At 38.5% G+C, this 19,559-nt stretch overlaps 2 protein-coding genes across 5 annotated transcripts in view; one reads left to right on the top strand and one right to left on the bottom strand.

Moving 5' to 3' along the window:
- The window catches only part of LOC144628466 (uncharacterized), a 32,186-nt gene extending 25,308 nt beyond the window's left edge, over nucleotides 1-6,878 (top strand). The window contains exons 29-35 of the mRNA XM_078486560.1: nucleotides 1,085-1,180; nucleotides 1,557-1,646; nucleotides 3,342-3,494; nucleotides 3,695-3,947; nucleotides 4,668-4,837; nucleotides 5,229-6,152; nucleotides 6,615-6,878. Of these exons, the coding sequence (XP_078342686.1) occupies nucleotides 1,085-1,180; nucleotides 1,557-1,646; nucleotides 3,342-3,494; nucleotides 3,695-3,947; nucleotides 4,668-4,837; nucleotides 5,229-6,152; nucleotides 6,615-6,877 (1,949 nt within the window). The 3' untranslated portion in view covers nucleotide 6,878. The remainder of the gene's footprint in view (nucleotides 1-1,084; nucleotides 1,181-1,556; nucleotides 1,647-3,341; nucleotides 3,495-3,694; nucleotides 3,948-4,667; nucleotides 4,838-5,228; nucleotides 6,153-6,614) is intronic.
- Nucleotides 6,879-8,370: 1,492 nt separating this feature from the next.
- On the bottom strand, nucleotides 8,371-17,969 carry LOC144627966 (uncharacterized). 4 transcript variants are annotated; one of them, XM_078485996.1, is made up of 8 exons: nucleotides 17,713-17,969; nucleotides 16,363-16,747; nucleotides 13,718-13,774; nucleotides 12,777-12,897; nucleotides 12,290-12,325; nucleotides 10,945-10,977; nucleotides 9,149-9,994; nucleotides 8,371-9,052 (listed from the first exon to the last, which is right to left on the bottom strand). In XM_078485996.1, the coding sequence occupies exons 4-7, from the start codon at nucleotides 12,787-12,789 to the stop codon at nucleotides 9,513-9,515; spliced, it is 564 nt and encodes a 187-aa protein (XP_078342122.1). In that variant the 5' UTR covers nucleotides 12,790-12,897; nucleotides 13,718-13,774; nucleotides 16,363-16,747; nucleotides 17,713-17,969; the 3' UTR covers nucleotides 8,371-9,052; nucleotides 9,149-9,512. The 4 variants fall into 4 exon arrangements, with proteins under 4 accessions (XP_078342122.1, XP_078342120.1, XP_078342121.1 ...); XM_078485994.1 differs by lacking the exon at nucleotides 12,777-12,897; XM_078485995.1 differs by lacking the exon at nucleotides 12,777-12,897 and having other exon boundaries at nucleotides 16,363-16,605.
- Between the last annotated feature and the right edge of the window lie 1,590 nt (nucleotides 17,970-19,559).

Here is a 19,559-nt window from a genome sequence, read left to right as displayed (position 1 = left end):
GAAACATGACAGCCAAAATAGCTGCTATTACTGGTAAGGGTGCAGTCATTTTTTTTTTCTATTAAGGCCATCCCAATAAAATGTTCGTTTCCCATCGCCCGACCGACCCATTTTTTTCGAAAAGTAAAAAAAAAAAAAAAAAATTCCAGATTCACTAGTTAAAGAAGCAAGTACTTCAATTTACAAGCACACGATCTTGTTTATTAACAACGATTGGTATATGATGTCTTTGTCTTTAATAAACATCGATACTACGTTATTTAAAGACTGTTTAGACATTTGATAAGGAATAACGAACGAAAAGACCACGTTTTCGAGTTGACTTTGTAATCAGGCTTTCTTACTTAGCAGCCCGGCCTTCTCTGGAACCCAAGTGTTTTTTCTTTTTTTTTTTTTTGCCCGACCGACCGACCCATCATCACAAAAGACGGGGCGATGGGAAACGAAACATTTTATTGGGATGGCCTAAAGGGAAAGTTTCAATACAATGCAGCCTTTCGCCTTGTCTGTATGTAAAATTACTGATAATTGCAATAGCTATTATCTATGCCATGAAAGCATCAAGCTCCGAAAACCATTAAATGTCATACCAAATTGTTTTCAGATTAACTTCTGGTAGTCAAAAAGTTTCCTGAAATCTGCTTAAATATTAAAAAAAAATGTTTAAAGTTCATGGAGAACATTCTCCTGTCCCCCCGCCATCCCTTACTCCCATACCATAATGAGCAACGTTCGAAAGACGACTGCGCTATTAATTAAATATGTAAACGTCATTGCGATGAAGATTGTGGAGATTTTCTTGATTGTTGTTTGTTTTATGGTCGAGAGCAAACTACAGAAAATATAATTGGCATCTTAAATGGGTTACTCCTTCTAGTGTTTTCGTTTCGTAAATTATAACTCCCGACTAGAGGTTCTTTTTGCCATTATCCTTAGTTATAAAACGTTTACAATCAGACAAAATGATTCCCACGATAAAAAAAAAAAAAAACTATCGCCCATAGGGTATACAAAATTTCAACGCAACTCGGAGACCTCTCGATACTTCAGAAACATTTGTTGTTTATGCTTTTTTGTTCGGTAGGCTCTTGTCTAAACTGTTCCACTGTTCATGGACAATGCGTCAAGGGATTCTGTGTATGCGACTTAGGTTGGGAAGGACGAAGCTGCGAGACTAAAGGTTAGAAATAAGTCCTGATGTGGCCATCCTTCGCATTATGTCAGCACTTGACCCTCAGTTGATTTTCTACTTTTTTTACATCGACAAAATTTTGAAAATCCGTCTGTCTTTCTAAGCTTAATTAACAGGTGGAATTCGTTGGATCACAAGTTGTCGATTTAGGCATATTATAAAGAAACTGTTATTGGTGATGATTTTTACAATGAAAGACATTCCAAGAGTTTGGTGTTTATTTTATCCGTATTTTCTGTTTTCAAATCATCTCCCGCCTATGTAATGCTGTTTCTGTTTTTACCACTATTTTTACGTCATTGAAAAAAGGAAGTATCAAATACGACGACACTTCAAAGCTTTAGTTTTTTTCATCTTTCCATAGCTACGTGCCACAGCGTTAACAACTGTACGAGTACTGTCCACGGTTTGTGTAAGACGAACGACAATTGTCAGTGCAACCCTGGATACATAGGTCAGTATATAGTTGGAAATGTTGTCATAATGTTGCTCATAAAATAATTTTAAAAAGGCTAAAAAGAGATAAAAGTTATAAAGTTCTTAAAAACAAAACGCTTTCGACTCGAAGGTCATCATCAGTGATAATGACCTTCGAGTCGAAAGCGCTTTGTTTTTAAAAACTTTATAACTTTTATCTCTTTTTAGCCTTTTTAAAATTAAAAATTACACTTAGGCCATCCCAATAAAATGTTTCGTTTCCCATCGCCCCATCTCTTGCGGTCGGTCGGGAAAAAAAGGAATGAATACTTTAAGGGGTCTGGGCACATTTAAGAAGCCAGGAGATGCAGAACCGAAAGATTTTGTTTCAGGTGATCTCACTGAGAAGGTTGGAACAGTCGTTAATGCCCTTGGCACGAAATGGCCTTTGAAAAACTTAGTATCGATGTTAATTAGACAAGGAAATCACATCATACCAACTGTTGTTGTGCTTGTAAACTAAAGTACTTGCCTCTTTGACAAATGAATCTGGAATTTCTTTTTTACAATTCGAAAAAAATGGGTCGGTCGGGCGATGGTAAACGAAAAATTTTATTGGAATGGCCTTAAGTCCTATTTCTATGTCAAAAAGCGACTACAATGGAGGTCAAAAAGACTTGGGACACTCATAAAGGCGATCTTTTAATCATGCCAAATAACCTTTGTGTAGTCCAAAAATGGGTTCGGCACTGTTCTTGTTCATTTTTTTAATACCCCCCCCCCCCCATGGGGGGGGGAAGGGGGCTAGCAGTCATATGGCACATTTTGGCACAGAAATGTGCTAAGTGACCCAACATTAACCCTATTCAGACCGGGGGGGGGGGGGGGGCTTTTGAGGCCCGCGCTGACTTTGAACTTTTATAACTTTTTTAAGATTTACCCAAACGCTGCCAAACTTTTTGAGTTTTCCTACAATTTATCTGGCAACAATTTGGTAGGGTTAGATGATGGGTCAGGAACATGACATCACCATGGCAACGGCATTTTGACAGGCATGTTTTCCCAAATTTGTAATTTTGCGTGTTTCTGTTAATAAAAATCAACTTAAATGGAATTATTTTTACATTCTTACGGGTTTAAAGCACATTTTTTATTTATTTTGAGTATTTTACATTGATTTTGGGTGGTTTTCTGGCATTTCGGAAAAATTTTGAAATCCAAGATGGCGGATCCAAGATGGCGGCTGTTTTGACATCATGATGTAATTGTCACGTGATATGACGTCACCATCCCACGTGACGTATACCAAAAGAAAGATTTTCAGACATACAATACATCCTATAAGTTTCATGGTGATTGCTTAAATATTCTGGAAGTTACATTGGGGGGGCTTCCGAAGCCCCCCCCCCCCCGGTCTGAGAAGGTCCAAAAAAGCCCGGTCTGAATAGGGTTAATGTCCCGCATTGTAGGCGTATTGTTATCGACCCTCAGGATGTGAAACTAGCCCATTGCAGATCCCCCCCTCCCCCGTTCATTTCCAGCATTTTGTCCGATTGTCCTAATTGCAGGCGCCCAGTTATACTCGTGAGAAGATAGAGATATGCTAATACATTTATGAAATTACTATAACATATTCTATTTAAGTTCATATACTCTTGTCTGTGGCTATTTATCCTTCATAACGGCTCGGGGTGTTTGATATTTTAAAAATGGTTTTAATTCACATCTGTAGGTCTTGACTGCAGTGTGGTTCCGACATGTTTTAATGTATCAAACTGTACTAGCAATGGACTGTGCGTGGATTATGATGTTTGCAAGTGTAATGTAGGTTGGACTGGTACCAACTGTACACAGTACTCATGTGAACGCTTGGATTATTGCTCAGGTAAAATATTCAGTTTACGCGATTTCTAGGCTTGACAATCGATTTCCTACTCACTGTTACCCACTGTCTCTTTCTCTCCTCCTTTCCATTACTTCCTTCCTTCGTCTCTCCCTACCTCCATTCCTTCATTTCTTCCTTTACGTTTGCTTTCCCACCTTGAAAGTAATGTGCTGCTTATAATTTGACCGTTTCTTGTCTAGAGCATGGACGCTGCGTGGCACTCGACGAGTGTGCATGTGATTATGGCTGGGCCGGAGCAAGCTGCTCTCTCCCTGACTGTGCAGCTGTCAATCAGTGCTCCGGGAAAGGAGAGTGTGTTGCCAGCAACTTGTGCCGTTGTTATACCGGGTCTCAAGGGACAAACTGCAGTGAAGTGGCCGACTGTAGCGAATTTGCAAACTGTAGCGGAAATGGTGTTTGTGTTTCCAAGGAGTTACTGAATGTGTCGTGCAGGTAATGAAACAGACATGCAACAATCTGTCATAAAAAATCTCAGAAACGGACAGAGGAAAAGGTGAAAAGAAAAAGAAGTTAAAGCAGGATGAAATTTGGAGAAAATTCTTGTAGATTTATATTGCTTCTTACGGATGGACGTGGTGATTTGTGGGGGGGGGGGGGGATTTTTAGTGTTCAGCTTTCCAAGTGTTTCTAAGCGATCCCATTTAGGAAATCTAGGGGGGAGAGGGGGTTATTTTATTACTGGGGAAACAGTATTTAAAAAACCAACAACTACCTTTTTCCTTTTTGCTCAGATGTTGACCTTTTTTTAAAATAGGCAAAATATCGCATTTTGCTATTTTGCGAAAATCTCAAATTTTTATTTTATGTTGTCTTCGCCCATTTCTTACTCTAAAACTTTGAAGTAAATACGTGTAGATTTTGAGAAAAACGCCATTAAAACTACTAATCCAGTCTCCTCTTAAGCAATGGGATGTTCATTTTGAGGGTTTACAGCATTTTTTATTGTTCAAATGTCGCATAACATGGTTCACTGTACTATATACGTAACAGACAATAATAAAAGGTAGATAAAAAATATTCGAACCGTTTACAAAAGAATTATAAGTTCGTCTAATTTACCCCCCTCAAAACTGTAGTAAGCCACCTTGATTAGATTGTTCGCTCTGCTCAAATCATACTGGATCTCAGCCGTTTTTTGTTTGTTTGTTGCAGTTGTTTCACTGGTTTCACTGGAGCTAACTGCAGTCAACCTACATGTACAACTGTGAGGAATTGTTCCGATCACGGTGCATGCATAGAAGCGGAGCTCTGTAAATGTGACATGGGCTACAATGGCACAGACTGCAGCAACTTCTCATGTGAAGCTGTCAACTCATGTTCTGGTAATTATTCAACTTATGTTTTCAATATAAAATTGTTTCAGTAAAAATAATAACGTCTCGCATCCTGTGCAAATGATTGTGACACTTAATATATCATGCAATATCATGCAATAACGCGGCTGCTTTCCACTTTTAAAAGTAGAAATATAATGAAATTAAAATCCCGTTATGTTGTCCGTCAATCCATAATATTTAATTTGTCCAAGGGAAAGTTTTTTCACCAAGGTTAACACTTGATGAAGAACGAGTAAAAACTCAAATGTTGAGTTAAGTTTTTTAAATGCAAAGTTAGGCTAAATAACGAAGCATTAGAGCAAAAATGGCTTACTTTTCCCATTCCTGTTTTTTTCCCTAAAGCTTGTGTAACAAGCATTGTTCTGTTGTTTTGTAGGGCACGGAGAATGTGCTGGATACGACGTCTGTCACTGTAACACTTCCTGGTCAGGTCCAGCATGCAGCATTCCAGATTGCAGTGCTGTTAGGAACTGCTCTAATCAAGGAGACTGTATTCTACCAGACACTTGTGCGTGTTACCCAGCTTATGACGGTAAATACTGTGATCAAAAGGCAAAACCCAACATCAACGCACCTAGCTTTGAACAACTCTTTTATAACGCAACCATCGTGGAAAACTCTCCCATAGGAACAATGATTCTGCAAGTAAATGCCAACGATACCGATTCGGGAAGAAACGGTCATGTATTTTATGCCGTAGTTGGTGACAGAGACATTGAAAATACACTTGCCATTGGCGGGACATCTGGAAAAATTTATAGCACATTAATGCTAGATTTTGAGGCCATTGAAGCCTCGTCTTTTAATGTAACCATTGTAGCCTCCGATGACGGATTTCCACAGAAATCGGGATTCGCCATCGCACAGATAACAGTGGTGGACGAAAATGACAACTGTCCAACGTTTACTGAACCATCTGGGAATCTACAGCTTGAGTTCTCGGTGCTTAATCCAGGAGACATCGTCACCAAAGTTTCTGCCATTGACTTGGACAGTGGAATAAACAGCGATATCACTTATAACATATCCAAAAACAGTGCGTTCTCCATTGATCCAAAAACTGGTGTTATCACTGTCGCCTCAAATTTAACAAACACAATGTATCAACTCACAGTCAGTGCCAGTGATAATGGTGTCGTTTCCTGCACGACGGAGACAAGTTTGACTATTGGAATTACCAGCTTACCTACAAAGATCCCATGGACATCATTCACCAGTTCTTCCACAGAGAAGATAACCGAAACTTCTCCGCATCACACAGAGAGTACATCTAAGTCTTCTGAGTTTACATACCCCACAGGTGATCGCTATGTTTTTATTTATAACATTTTGATAACATCACCAGAGCTCCGATTAAATTTATGTTCGTTTTTCCTAACGTTTTCTAAATATGATTTTAACGTATCGTTGCACATTGTAAGCTTTAATTTTATAAAGTAAAAAGGAAAAACGTTTATTGTTTGCATGCTTTGATGATAACACTCAATAAATTTTTGTGAGATTTCGAAGGCTTATGTAAACCCGAGACGAAAGCAAATATTTAGATTAATATTCAGGTGTGCTCCTATGACACCGTCAAACGAATGGCTAAAAAATCCTTCCTCTTTAAAACTTCTATAATATAAACTGTTTAAAAATGTCTTAATTTATGTTCTGTGTAGTTCGCATTTAATTAACACTGTTATCTGTGTTGTTCATATTCAATGTTTATTTAAATTATTCGTTCTCTTTCCCTTTTCTGTAATTCGTCCTTTATTTATAGGCAAAGACAAGAGTACAACACCTAGCGAGTCTTCTCGTTTACCAACCGGAGTGACAGCAGTGCCACAAAAGGATTCAAACTATGTCGTCATCGGTGCCTGTGCTGGTGGGGGAGTACTGGTGCTTATTATCGTAATACTGATAATAAGGAAGTGTCTTTGTAAAGCCAGGACCTCTTCAGCCAAGCAAACGGAAAATACTGGAAAAGTCAATGACTGCCTGGAAGGTGATTTTGAGTTATCTGCCATGCTCCAAAAAATATGAGAACTGCATCTTTCTGGTTGTCTCACTACTCGCAGACAATGAACAATTGCTGTAAGCAAGTAGTGACAGTATAATTAAGTAGCAGTGGTAGTAGAGTAGGAGTAGTACTCGAACCAGTGGCATCCTAGCAGCCACGGCGGCGACGGTGATGGCTGCCGCAGCGGCAGTAGCTGTAGCTGAAACGGAAGCAGAAGGCCTAACGGCAGCATTAACGGTAGTAGAAGGAATAGTAGTTGAAGTCAGTAGCAACAACAGTAGCAATACTAGTAGCAGTGGCAGTGGCAGTGGCAGCAGCAGCAGCAGCAGTAGCTGTATAGTAGCAGTAGCAGCAGCAGTAACAGTAGCAGCAGCAGTAACAGTGGTAGTGGTAGCAATAGCAGTCGCAGTGGAAGTAGCAGTAGCAGACGTAGTAGCACCAGCAGTACCTGTATGGCAGCAGTAGCGCTGTCGCAGTCCCAGCAGCAGTAACAGTGGTAGTAGTAGCAGTAGCAGTAAAAGTAGTAGAGCGTCGTTATCACATAAAATAGTGACAGTCAAGATAGGGCATCTGATTTCGGTACGGTTGTATACCGTCAGCGAAGTTTATTATCATTCATGCTTTTAGTAACAGATCGTATTTTAGCGTTGTTATCACGTATAAAACAGAGACAGTGCTTCCTCGTAAGAGATTGTGTGGAAAACATTCATGTCGCTTTTAAATATAAATGTTGTTTATAGCTGATCATGCTCCTAGTCTCATATCTCTCCGAGATGCCATTAAAACAAAGAAAACAAATACCGTATTTTCTCAATTAAACGCCCCCGGCGTTATTTCAAACTTGGCTCCGTGGATCCGGCGTTTATTTGAATGGTGCAGTTTATTGGGGAACAAGGGTTTAAAATCATTATTTGTGACACGAATGTAATTTGCCATCATACGTAAAGCTTATTACACCTCGAATAAATGCCTGGAAGGCTTACTTACCACTCCACCTCGGAGGCCCGGCGTTTATTCGGGGCCCGGCGTTATTTCAATTGAACATAACGTAGTTGAATATCCCAACTAGCAGGAGGCAGACCAATTGGCTATATACAAAGCGTGACCGAGGATTTGAACTCGGGACGACTGCTAGCAAATCCAGGTAGGGGTAGGGTGGAGGGGTTGAACACGAGACCACCGTATTGCGCCACGAGTTCCCTAAACCACTCGGCCACGCTGCATACCTGTAAATGTAAGGAATTAGCAATAAAGTTACCTTTTGATATCATAACTTGTCTTTTAGTCATTTCTTGTGATTTTATATCATTTACCTTTGTTTGTTTCTGAATCATTTGCTCACCCAAGAAAGTTTGCGCGAGTACATCTTAGAACGGTAGCCCCAAGAACCTACAGGTTACAGACGGAATCGTCCAACAGACAGACAACTTACTTTTTCTCAAATAAGCTTCTTTCCACGCTCTCCTCCACCCCCTCCCTCTAAAACTAGCAAAAAAAAAAACAAGACTAGTCTTCATCCGTTCGAAAACGTTTATTTACAAAACGTAACAAAACTCAGTGTTGCCTTTTTTCCGTGTTAATACAACGAGCGGTGCATTAAGTGTCTTACTAACAAACTTCATTATCGCTAATCTTTACTTTTACAATTCCTTATAAATCATCCTTGTTGGTAATGACACAAATTTACAACTGAATAGAAAAGGATTTCTTTCCAACTCAAAAATTGTTCTGACGTAAATGTGAACTGATTCAATTGATATTTATGTTTTCTTAATTATAGCTACCGGATATAGAATTCAAAGCCTGGTCTGTGTTGTTGAACTAGAGTTCTAAGAGTTCTCTTACTTTCATCCCTGATATCACAGCCACGCAGGTCAAGTGAGGTCAGTTTACATTTTGAATGCTTAAGTGCTTCACATAGACTGGTAACACCGGTATCAGTGATCTGATTAAAACCCAGATCTAGCGTGGTTAATTTACAGCTTGAATGCTGTAATGCTTCACAGAACCTGGCAACACCGGTATCGGTGATCTGATTATTCAATCCCTTGTTTTTAAAACAATGGATACAAAGGTCGGCATGCAACCTGGTTGCTGCAATGTGAGTTGTGAGAAGTACCCGATAATATTACACTCTTTTTTATATAAGAACGTCTAATTTGGGGGCTGAGGCTGAACGTTCTTATTTTTTTTTACGACTTGGGGCGGGAAATGTTCTTAAGACGTTCTTAAGTTACATGTTTAAATCAATGCAAACAAAACCAGTAAATGTATCAAACAGCGTTTTTTACGACTTGGGGCGGGAAATGTTCTTAAGACGTTCTTAAGTTACATGTTATAGTATTTTATTAAATCAATGCAAACAAAACCAGGAAATGTATCGAAAAGCCTTGTTCGTCGAATGTGGTGTATCAAGTTGCTTTTGGCATGCTTGCGCGGCCTGATCCCTGTGATCTGGTGCTGCGGGCAAATTCGTTTTAAGCATTCAGTTAGACAACAGTTTTGTATTTAATTATACTGCTCATTTTACAAAAAAAATTAAAACAAATCGGCAAATAAAGACGTTCTCCTACTCTCAGCCTGTGGTTTGTTCTTAGCATGTTCTTAAAATTTGGGTAACGTTCCTTTTAATGAGGTTCTTATATAAAAAAGAGTGCATTATATCATTCTGCCTTCCTCCGGCTCAGCCCTTCTAAAATGTGACGATTTTAAGCTCAAGCCAAACAAGAGCTCAGAGCGGTTTGCATTAAAGCCAGAAGACTTGTCATAACCAAACTTATTCACAGAATTTAAAATAGTTGAATCCAAATTAGTTGGAAAAAACATATAGTGATGAAAAAACGCCCAAAGATATATCAAAGACTCCCGAGACCAAAAAAAATTATTTGCGAGCATCACATCCTGCAAGCAATCATAAAGATAAATTTGATATCCTCTTGGTGATATCTGCACGGTAGGTACCATTGACGGGCGTGCAGACTTGGTTTCCGTCGCCAATGAGTAATGGTGTACATAAGAAAAAGTTACAGCTGTAGCAAACCCTTGTGAAAAGTGGCTTCCAAAGAGCGACCAGTTTTTTGCAACATTCTTCTTTCCCTCAGGAGCAATGGATGCAGGAGGAACAACTGCACTAGAAAATCCTGCCACAAGAATAGGATTATACCATGTAATACTATACAGGCACATAATTATCAACAGTAACTTAACAGAAACAGAAATAATAAATCTTAACCAAATCTCTCAATATTGGATTACATTAAACCCACCAACTCCTAGGCAGATGACAGAAATTATAAGAATAACAGGTGGATTTCCACTGACGCGTAAATATTAGCGTACGTATACGTGCGTTAAAAAAGATACGTAGGCAAATTTCCACTGTCGCGTAAAAAGTTATAAAAAGCTTCCTTTTTTACGTGCGTTGAACGTACGTAAATGCCCGCCATCCTGAATTATCAAGTTGGTGAATAAAGTGTGTTATTGGCGGCCATATTGGAGGAGTGAAACAAAAAAAATCATTAACATTTTTACCAAATAAAGCCTACGTGACCTGACGCCAGGCTTTGTCTTTCACTAGTGCGTTCGTGTAATTTGGTTATGTAGTCAGTTTTATAGATTATTGCTAGAAATGTCCAAAAAAAAAACAAAACAATATATTCGGACTTTCTCGATGAGAAGTGCTTCTACATCTGAATGTTTTCCCAGGTAAATCGACGGCGATTTAAAACAAAATGATTTTCCACATGGTAAGTGGTGTAATGTGACAAAATCGAAACTATAAAAAAGCATGAAATATGGCATAAAGTTAAAACACATCCTGGGAAACATTTTTAGCTATAGGGCCATCGCAGATTTGTCACGTAACCCAATATTTTTAGTGATGTCATCAAGGGCGGGGTTATTTATCGTATGTGCTGTGTGTTTCATAAGGGATGTAAAACTTGAGAAAACTCTTGTTCTATACATAGTTCAAAAGTCATGATGAGTTTCCTGACACACAAAAAAATTTGTTTTTGCCATGGTATTCGTCAATAAAAAATATGCCTATATCAAATAAATTCCTCACACAGTACAGCACAGGCATACCTACCTTCTTCAACATCCTCTTCCTCCTCCTCTCCGTCTAACGAAACAGAAAAAAAGTTTTATGCTGTGTTTACAGGAGAATGTGCACTTTGATGCAAAGCTAGTGCTAGTAGTGAAATTTTTAATCAAAGGAGATTTACAGCAAAACTCATGAATTAAGTAATCTAGAGATGAAACATGTTGATGAACTTGCAATTACTGGTGGATTTAATTGACTTTGTCACTTTTGAAATCATGAACAAAAAACCGAACTACTGCAAAGGCTCAAAAAGTAGATGATGGTCCGCATGTGTAATTCAACTAAAACAAATACATTCATACGATCTGACAAGGTGCAGGAAAAAAAAAAATTAAGAGAAATTTTCGGGGGAATAATACCAAAAAATGCATCGATTACGAGAAAAACACACTGGATTACGCAGAAATTTCAACAATTAATTAAAGCCTGTCAAATGGAAGTTTTACACACAGTTTAGGCTCTTTAACAGAATGCACATCAGTTTCGCCAACTTTGACATATGCGCAATCTTTTAATAGTACTTTGTGACAAGTATTTCTTCATTTACACAGTTTCTCTATAGAATTTTAGCCCACTTCATGTGCAGAATTCGTTGTTGCATATCTGGAACATTAGACTCTCTAAAAGTCCTTTCCAATAATTTTTCCCTGGCCTGTTGGTTTCACGCTCATGCTCATTCACTGCTCAAAGATTACCTTTTCACTTCGCTCAAAGGAGATAAAGGCAAAGGTCGACTTGTGGCAAGTCTAGTGGAATGTCTGTAGCTCTGCACCCAGGCAGTTTTGACAGAACTAGATCCAGGCCCTTCAGTTAAAGTAGGTTGGAACGCCTTGAGGTGAAAATTTCCTCACGAATGAACCGTCATGTTTTTGTCGCTGTTTTAGGAAGAAAACTACTTCAAAATAACCAACTTCTTTGGAATTTTTGCTTGTGGGGTTGTAAGGCGGCTGCTTTAATGCTAATATGGCGCAATCTTTCTTAAAAACATGATTCATTTTAATACACTGAAATGCATTTTTAAAACCCCAATTTCAAAATTTCCCCAAGGAGGCTCCCAGACCCCCCAATAAAAGGTAGGCCCCTCCTCCACAAGGCCCTAATAAAACGGCTCCACATCCTTTCATTTTACGCCACCTATTCAAAGTTATTCTCCCTCTCCTTCAAATTTTCGGGAGAACCCTACTTGAAGTTGTTGTTTGTGAATAAATCACACAATTCACAATTATTGGTGAATAAATCACACTGCTGAGAACCGCAATCAGATTTTTATGATTACCAATGATTTCAAAATGGATGTAATAAGGAAAATCAAAGCAAAAAGTCTACTTACTTTCCCACAGCACACCAACTTTGGGTTGGGGTTCCCCTGCAATAAAACAATAACCACAGAAATTCTGTAATGTTCTAAATGTACAATCTGTGTTTAGTGTAGCTAACATAAGAACAAAGCCAGGTTTAAACATTACAATTTAATAACTGCAAGATGGTCCAATAGTTTTTTCTAACAATGAATGTGCTGAAACTTTATGGCAACAAATGCAGCTCAGTGGTTTAAACATATCTAAACACAACCTATCCCCCCTACTTCTACAAGTTTCTGCTACTGCGACTAATAATAAAAACAATAGTAATAATAATAATAATAATAATAATAATAATATAATAATATCTAATAATAATCATCAAAAATAATAATGATAACAATAATGATAATGATGATTTCATAAAATAACAAAATCAAATCAGCAAAATAATAAAAAGTGAACTCCACTTAAGCACTTAATACATGATTACATGTAGCTTGCGAGCAGGCTCACCTTTGAGTCGCATGTGCGAGTGGCAATTAGAGCAAAGCGATCAGGCTGCAAAGCGATCAGGTCCTTGATCTCTGTAATTTTTTTATTTCAATCTGCTTGTTTCTTTTCTGCGGTTTCTGGGCTGGAAATAAAAAAAATGCAGAGATCAGGGTTCAAGCCTCACTTTCCCATCTCGCAGCCCAATTCCCCTTGCGTGGCACACGCTTGTGTTCCAACATGAGCCTGCTCACAGGCTATTAATGATTAAAAACATTCGCCCAGTGATAAATCAAATTCTTACATAATATTGTTCTTTTACAATTATAACTGACAGATGTGTATAGCTGTCACACTGAAGCTGCAAAAACTAAGCCAAAGTTAAGATGGGTGTGCCCAAAACTAAAATGAAACCTCCTTAAATTACATGTTAAAACTTTGTGGGGGCGATTTCTTGAACTACAAACTGCATAAAATATGTACCTTAATGATTTGATTTAGCACCCGGGGCGCTCATTTACTTTTGGTACCTTACTTAAGGGAGGGCGCTTATTCGGGACAGGGCGCTTATTTAATTTTTTGCAAAACAACCAAATGCTCAAAACAAAACTTTAATATATTTTAAAATAACCAGCAATAACATAAACTGTAACTGTAACAAATTGCTGAAAATTCAGTTACTTTTACACAAATTGTTCTTTTTTTAGCAGTAAATATATACATGTACAGAACGGTGAATGTTCATGCGTTTATCTTTTCGACGTTGACAACTTCTGTCAGTAGGGTTATAATTAGTTAGCCACAATAGCAGCGCTTTTAAGAATAGGGGCTCGTATAATAATGGGGGCGCTTATAAGAATGGGGGTGCTTATTGGAATAGGGGCGCTTATTAACAAAAACACAACAGAAGGGGGCGCTTATTGGAAGAGGGCGCTTAATCAAATCATTACGGATAATAAAATTACCTCTAATCAAAGGACAAACTAACATGTCAAGCTCCCCATACCACGCATTTCTGTGGCCTGTCAAGAGTGCAATAAAAACAATATGAATATTTCTACAAATAAGTAAACAACTGTAACAAGCAGGTAGCTTATACCTGGGCTATAGATCTTCCTTTATAAGTACTAGGAACAAAGCTTCTTCAGTTATGTACGTGGCATCACTTTGAGACAGGTGCCTTCCTTTCCCTTTCCTATAATGCCACGGTTGTTACAAAAACAAAGACCCCCAAAGACCTTAGACATGAAAACAAAGATCCCCTATAGAAAGAAACTGAAGGACTCCATCATAAGCACACATGGTTCAGGGCAAACTCACTTAACTTCAACAATGTTGAGATGTTTAAGTTCGTAAAAATTGGAACTTCATTGATAAATCTCTTGGTATCTCCCTCATCCTGCATTTCCAGGTTATGTTTAATAACAACAACCCTTTCTGCCTATAAGTAAGTAATCTTTGTCTTTAATTTTAAAATATATGTACGTCACCAAAGCTTCCTCGGCCAATGTGCATTTTGATGCGAAGCTTGTTGCATTCAAACTGTGGAATGTCGTGAAGAGCTGAAGCCACCACATGCTTTCTGCTAGGAAGCTTTGGTAACCGAAATGGTGCCAAACTTTTGCAAGTGATTGCCAATTGGCAAATCCAATTAAAGAAGAAAATACCCTGTTGAGTCTCCAATTAGAGAAAACAAATATCGAGTACTCTCATACATAGGGGCTCAGCAGTAGTTTGTGTGGACTTTCGTCTAAGAAAGCTGATTTCGGAGTCAGGGTACAGCAAGTGTCGAAACATCAAGATTTTATAGTAGGCCCAAGCTCAAAAATTTCCTCAATTACAAAGCCAAAAAAATTTGCCTTGAAATTACTTGACATTTCTAAACAAATCTACCATTCTAAGAAGAATTGAATAAATTTTCGTGTGGAAACTCTAAAATAATTTCAGACTACTGGGTATCTACATGTACATTTTTGTGTGGACATCCCTACAAAACTGATCGTCCACACAAAACTGAACATCCCCCCCACAAAACTAATCGTCCCCACAAAACTGAACGTTGACACATAGCTGAACATCCACACAAAACTGATTGTCCACACGAAATATAATTTGTAATTGAAAGTTTAAACAATATCGAGCTCGAAAAACAAACTTGTGGACACAAGATCTTTAAATCACCCAAAATGATCCAAGATTTTGTTTCCTAGTCAGTAACAAAACAAATTTATTTTACCACAGGGTGAACTATTTAGTGGGGTAAAATGGCCAATTGGAATATAGTTTGTAATTGAGAATTTTAACAATCTCGAGCATGAAAAACAAATGATCTTTTAATATCACCAAAACTACATGAAACAAACACTATTAAAAAAAAGCAAATGTAACACAAATATAAGTTTTGACCGTTTAATGATTTTAGGTTAGATTAAAGTTATATTTTGCAAAAAATGCAAACTTTTCTTTCCTCGTGTGAATTGTTAATGTCAACAAATTTAGTGAGTCGTAACCGAATTTGCTCATTGTTCATTTGGTAAAACCAGATAGCAATCATTGTAACGTTAGCAAATTGTTGAGTTAGCATGTACAGCGTGAACAACCTCGTCACATGAAAAAGGAGATTCACAGAAGGAAACGAAGCAGTGGTATTTGTGGATTTACATGCTTTGAATTAAGATGAAAACAGTGCATAGTGGATGTTTGAATGAATGTAATGCCACAGCCAAAAAATTTAACTGTGAGTTTCGGCGAGCGGAGCAAGCAGAGAAAGCAACGAAAATTGAGAGCATGTCTGCAAGCCATTAAATTTCTTATTACACCCCTCGAAAGGTGACAACTTGCCCCCACACTACATGTGCTAAATTACAAGTCAAAAGAAACATGCAAAAGATAAACAAACATTGCACGCGAGCAAATGTTTTCAAGTGCTGTTTCCATGTGGAATAAAAAAAGGAACTGGCAGATCTGGTCACATATCAAGGTCCATCAATGGACAATTTATTCGAAGTATGAGTTCGTGATGAGGAGTATCTAGAAGGAATGATGTGCGAACAAATTGGTGTACAGTTCGTTATAAATTATGTAGTTTGTCCAGCCATGAGTGTAATCTTTGGGTCTGAAAACTCAGGAGTTTGTGCAGGGCATTTTCAACGAAATTAAAAGGGCACGAATGGCGATGCAGAGGTTGGGATCTGCAGTTCTTCTACTCTAAGTGAGCGTCAGCTTCAGACAGCAGTTTCAACACTGACCAAGGAGTCCTCGGTCTAACCACAGGAATTTGATCGTGAGGTCAGTCCCCAGGGTAGGGATTTTGATTGTATGTGATGTCCCCAGGGTAGGGATTTTGGTCGTATGTGATCCCCTGCAACAAGGTTTGAAGGACATCTGACCACCTTCCCTTAGCTTGCTCACAAGTGGGGATTTTGACCAATTATTTTGTCCCGGGGGTGGGGAATTTGCCTTTTTTTTAAGAAAATGTCAAAATCTACACCCCATGCCCCCCCCCCCCCCCCCCGGACTTAACAGTGATAGGTGCATTATGTAATAAGAATGATTGTAAACCACTTGTTATTAAGAAACAAATTAAAGCAATATAAGGAGATTCACTTACCCAAGGCAAGGCCATCCCATCTAAAAGTTTCAGGCAAATAAGTTTGTTTGGGATACTTGTTAACTTTTGAATGACCTTAATCCAGTACAAAACAGTCCCTTGTTAAATGCCTTAGGATGTGATTAACCATTGACACATTTATTGTCTCTTCGTCTTCTTCAGTCATTGCATTTTGTTTCCTTTGTAGAAGTTCATCTAAGACTCCTAAAACTTCCCAATGCAATCCAAATTTGCTTTCAGGGTCTGTAAGGAGTTGCAAAGCATTTTCCAATACTTCAAAAGCTTCATACATGTATTTGGGTCCAGCATCTTGACTACTGGTAGCACTGGCCTCCAAAAACTGTACAAGAGAAGGTGCCAACCGCAGAACGTCCACTGATGGACCCTAAACACCAAAATATAAGCTTAAGCTTAAGCTTAAATTATTATGTGGTCTGTCACAGTACAAAATGTAGACTGCAGATTGCAGACTGCCGCAGAACAAGCACAAAATGCAGACTAGGTACAAAATGCAGATTGCAGACTGCAGACTGACATTTTAAAATGTTTTTTCGTGAAATACATGATAGCATTTCATTTTACCAGTTGTCACGCAATCCACATTTGCGATGTCATATTCCACAAGATCTCACATTACCGGGCAATGTTCTTCTCACCTTAAGCGCGAGATTGCATAACCCCGGGCGCATACATGTAACATAAAATGAAACAAGACTCCGTAGAAACTAAAATCTTAATTTAAGACATTTCGTCTTACCTCAGCACCAGAACAATAGCTGACGTAACTTTTCAGCTATTGTTCTGGTGCTGAAATAAGACGAAGCGTCTTAAATTAAGATTTTAGTTTTTAGGAACACTGACGTTGCAATATGATACCGAGAAACCAGCAAAGACACATGACCTTCCATGCATGTGGTCTCTTTCTTTGCCTCTTCGCCGCTTCGTCATGGTGGCCTTTTGGAGGTCGGTTAATGAAGACTGAGAAGGCTTAAATCATGTTAAAGAATGAAATGATCTTCGAAGATTATTTCGAGTAATGAAGCAAGAACATTGCCCGTTAATCGGAAAAGCGATTGCGTGACAACCGGTTAGTTATAAAATGAGATGTTATCATGTATTACACGAAAAAACAGTTTAAAATACCATCAGTCTGCATTTTGTACCAAGTTTGCATTTTGTACTCGGTCTGCAATCTGCAGTCTGCATTTTGTACTGACCGAATTATGCCTCGTGTCATACTGTTCAATCAAATGGTCTACAGGGTCTACAGTCTGACCGGTATTCTGTTTGACACATCTAAAGCTCCGCGTATGAAAGGTAATAACCTTTTGTGGCCTTACTCAAGCTTACCTTGCTAACGTCCATACGGATATCAGACAAAGAAATACCAGGAGGCGGACACCAGTAGGTTAAATATACCGAGTGAAGAGTTAACTTTTTAAGTTTTTCTAGGTCAGCCTTGCAGAAAGCTCTGTAACTTTTTGTTCGGTACTGGCGGATTAATCCAGCCAGATGAAATATTCGCCTCTTATCAAGAAAAGGAATACGTGCGCCTAGAAAAGTCATTTCCCACTTCGCTGAGAGAGACGATAGGCCTTTTACGTGTCGGCCATCTTGACATTGAAACGAGGCTTATAACGTATGAAATCCAAGATGGCGGCAGTGGAATGAAGAAATGGAATGGTGGAATGGTGGAAAGACGGAATATTCTAAAACACGGAATGACGGAATACCCTTAAAAGCGGAATGGCGGAATATTCTAAAAACGCGGAATTGACAACAACAGCGACAAAAACAAACAAACAAAAGAACAATTTTAACTGTTCATGTCTCAGACAGCGATTTATAAGGCTAAAAATATCGCTAAAAACATAGTTAAAATAGAGGGAAATGGTTATGAAACCCCGCAAAGTTCTTTGTTGTAGGTTTTTGTTCGCTATTTTGGGCGTTGAGAGTGCACAAAAACCTGGCGAAACATAATAGGTGGTTACGTGTGTTCATGCAACTAACCAATAGAAAGATTGCGATTACGTAATTCATGCATAGTGTATGAGTGAAAAACAAAAGATGTGCACCTTCGTGTAGGGCTTTCCACAAGTTGCTCGAGATTTCCAAAAAAGTTGCCGGTAATTTCTCAAAAAGTTGCTCAAAAGTTGCTCCAAAAATACAAAAAAGTTGCTTCTGATAATAAAAGTTGCTCGAAAGTTGCTCCAAAAAATCCAAAACGCTGCTTCTAATCAAGAGAATTTCTCTAAATATATGCTAATTTCCCTTTGAGAGTAAGATTTCTAAGCAGTTTTATACACTTTTACAGTAAAAGAAGGAATTCTTTAACTGAATTCTTTAACTGAGAAAAATCGTGATGATATCGATGACGTCATGTTTGTGACGAATTTTGTAATGTTTTAATATGCAGAAGAGCCGAAAGGTGGAACGTCTTCAGATGTTCCTCGAAAATCTTCGGCAAACTTCGTAAATCTTCGGAAACGTTCGTATTGCCTTTGAACAACACTCGGATTATCTTCGGAGATCTTCGGTCTGGAAATTGCTTAAAATGCAAAAAGTTGCTCGAGAGAGAAAAAGTTGCTCGAAGGGGAAAAAGTTGCTCGAAACATGAAAAGTTGCCAAAAAGTTGCCGAGCAACTTGTGGAAAGCCCTACCTTCGTGGACCTTTCAACCTAAATCTTGGCCTCTTTGTTTCCTGCTTTGATGTTTACCGAGATTCATAACCAGTTCCCTCTATTAACTATGCTAAAAATGATTCAGGTACTGTAATAATTTGCGGATACTCGCTTCGGTGATAGAAAAACCAACTTGTTTACAGCGGCTGCTTGCAGTAGAAAACCAGTTAACAGTAAATAGACTCCACAAAACGAAAGGTTATTTACGGTATCTATCTTCTTAATCCTTCGAGGACGTCTATCTCGAGCTGGAATTTTGAGGTCGGATATTCGAGTGATAGAGTGAGGATTTCGTTAATTTATGTACCAGTCAAATCGAAGGTTCAACATCCCCCCCCCGGGCATTTGAATTTTTGAAAAAATTGTGTTTAAATTCCCCCCTCCCCGGGCGAAAAAGCGGTTCAAATGCCTCACCAAATATCCATTTCAAATCATTAAAAATGACCTAAAAAAAATACAGGAAAAAGCGTTTGTAACCCTTCGCTTTTTATCCAAGTTGTCACAAAGCGGCAATCT

Source organism: Oculina patagonica, chromosome 10, assembly GCF_052425735.1.
Source record: "Oculina patagonica isolate OP01 chromosome 10, crgOcupat, whole genome shotgun sequence".
Classification (NCBI taxonomy): Eukaryota; Metazoa; Cnidaria; class Anthozoa; order Scleractinia; family Oculinidae; genus Oculina; species Oculina patagonica.
This window is presented reverse-complemented; position numbering and strand designations above follow the sequence as displayed.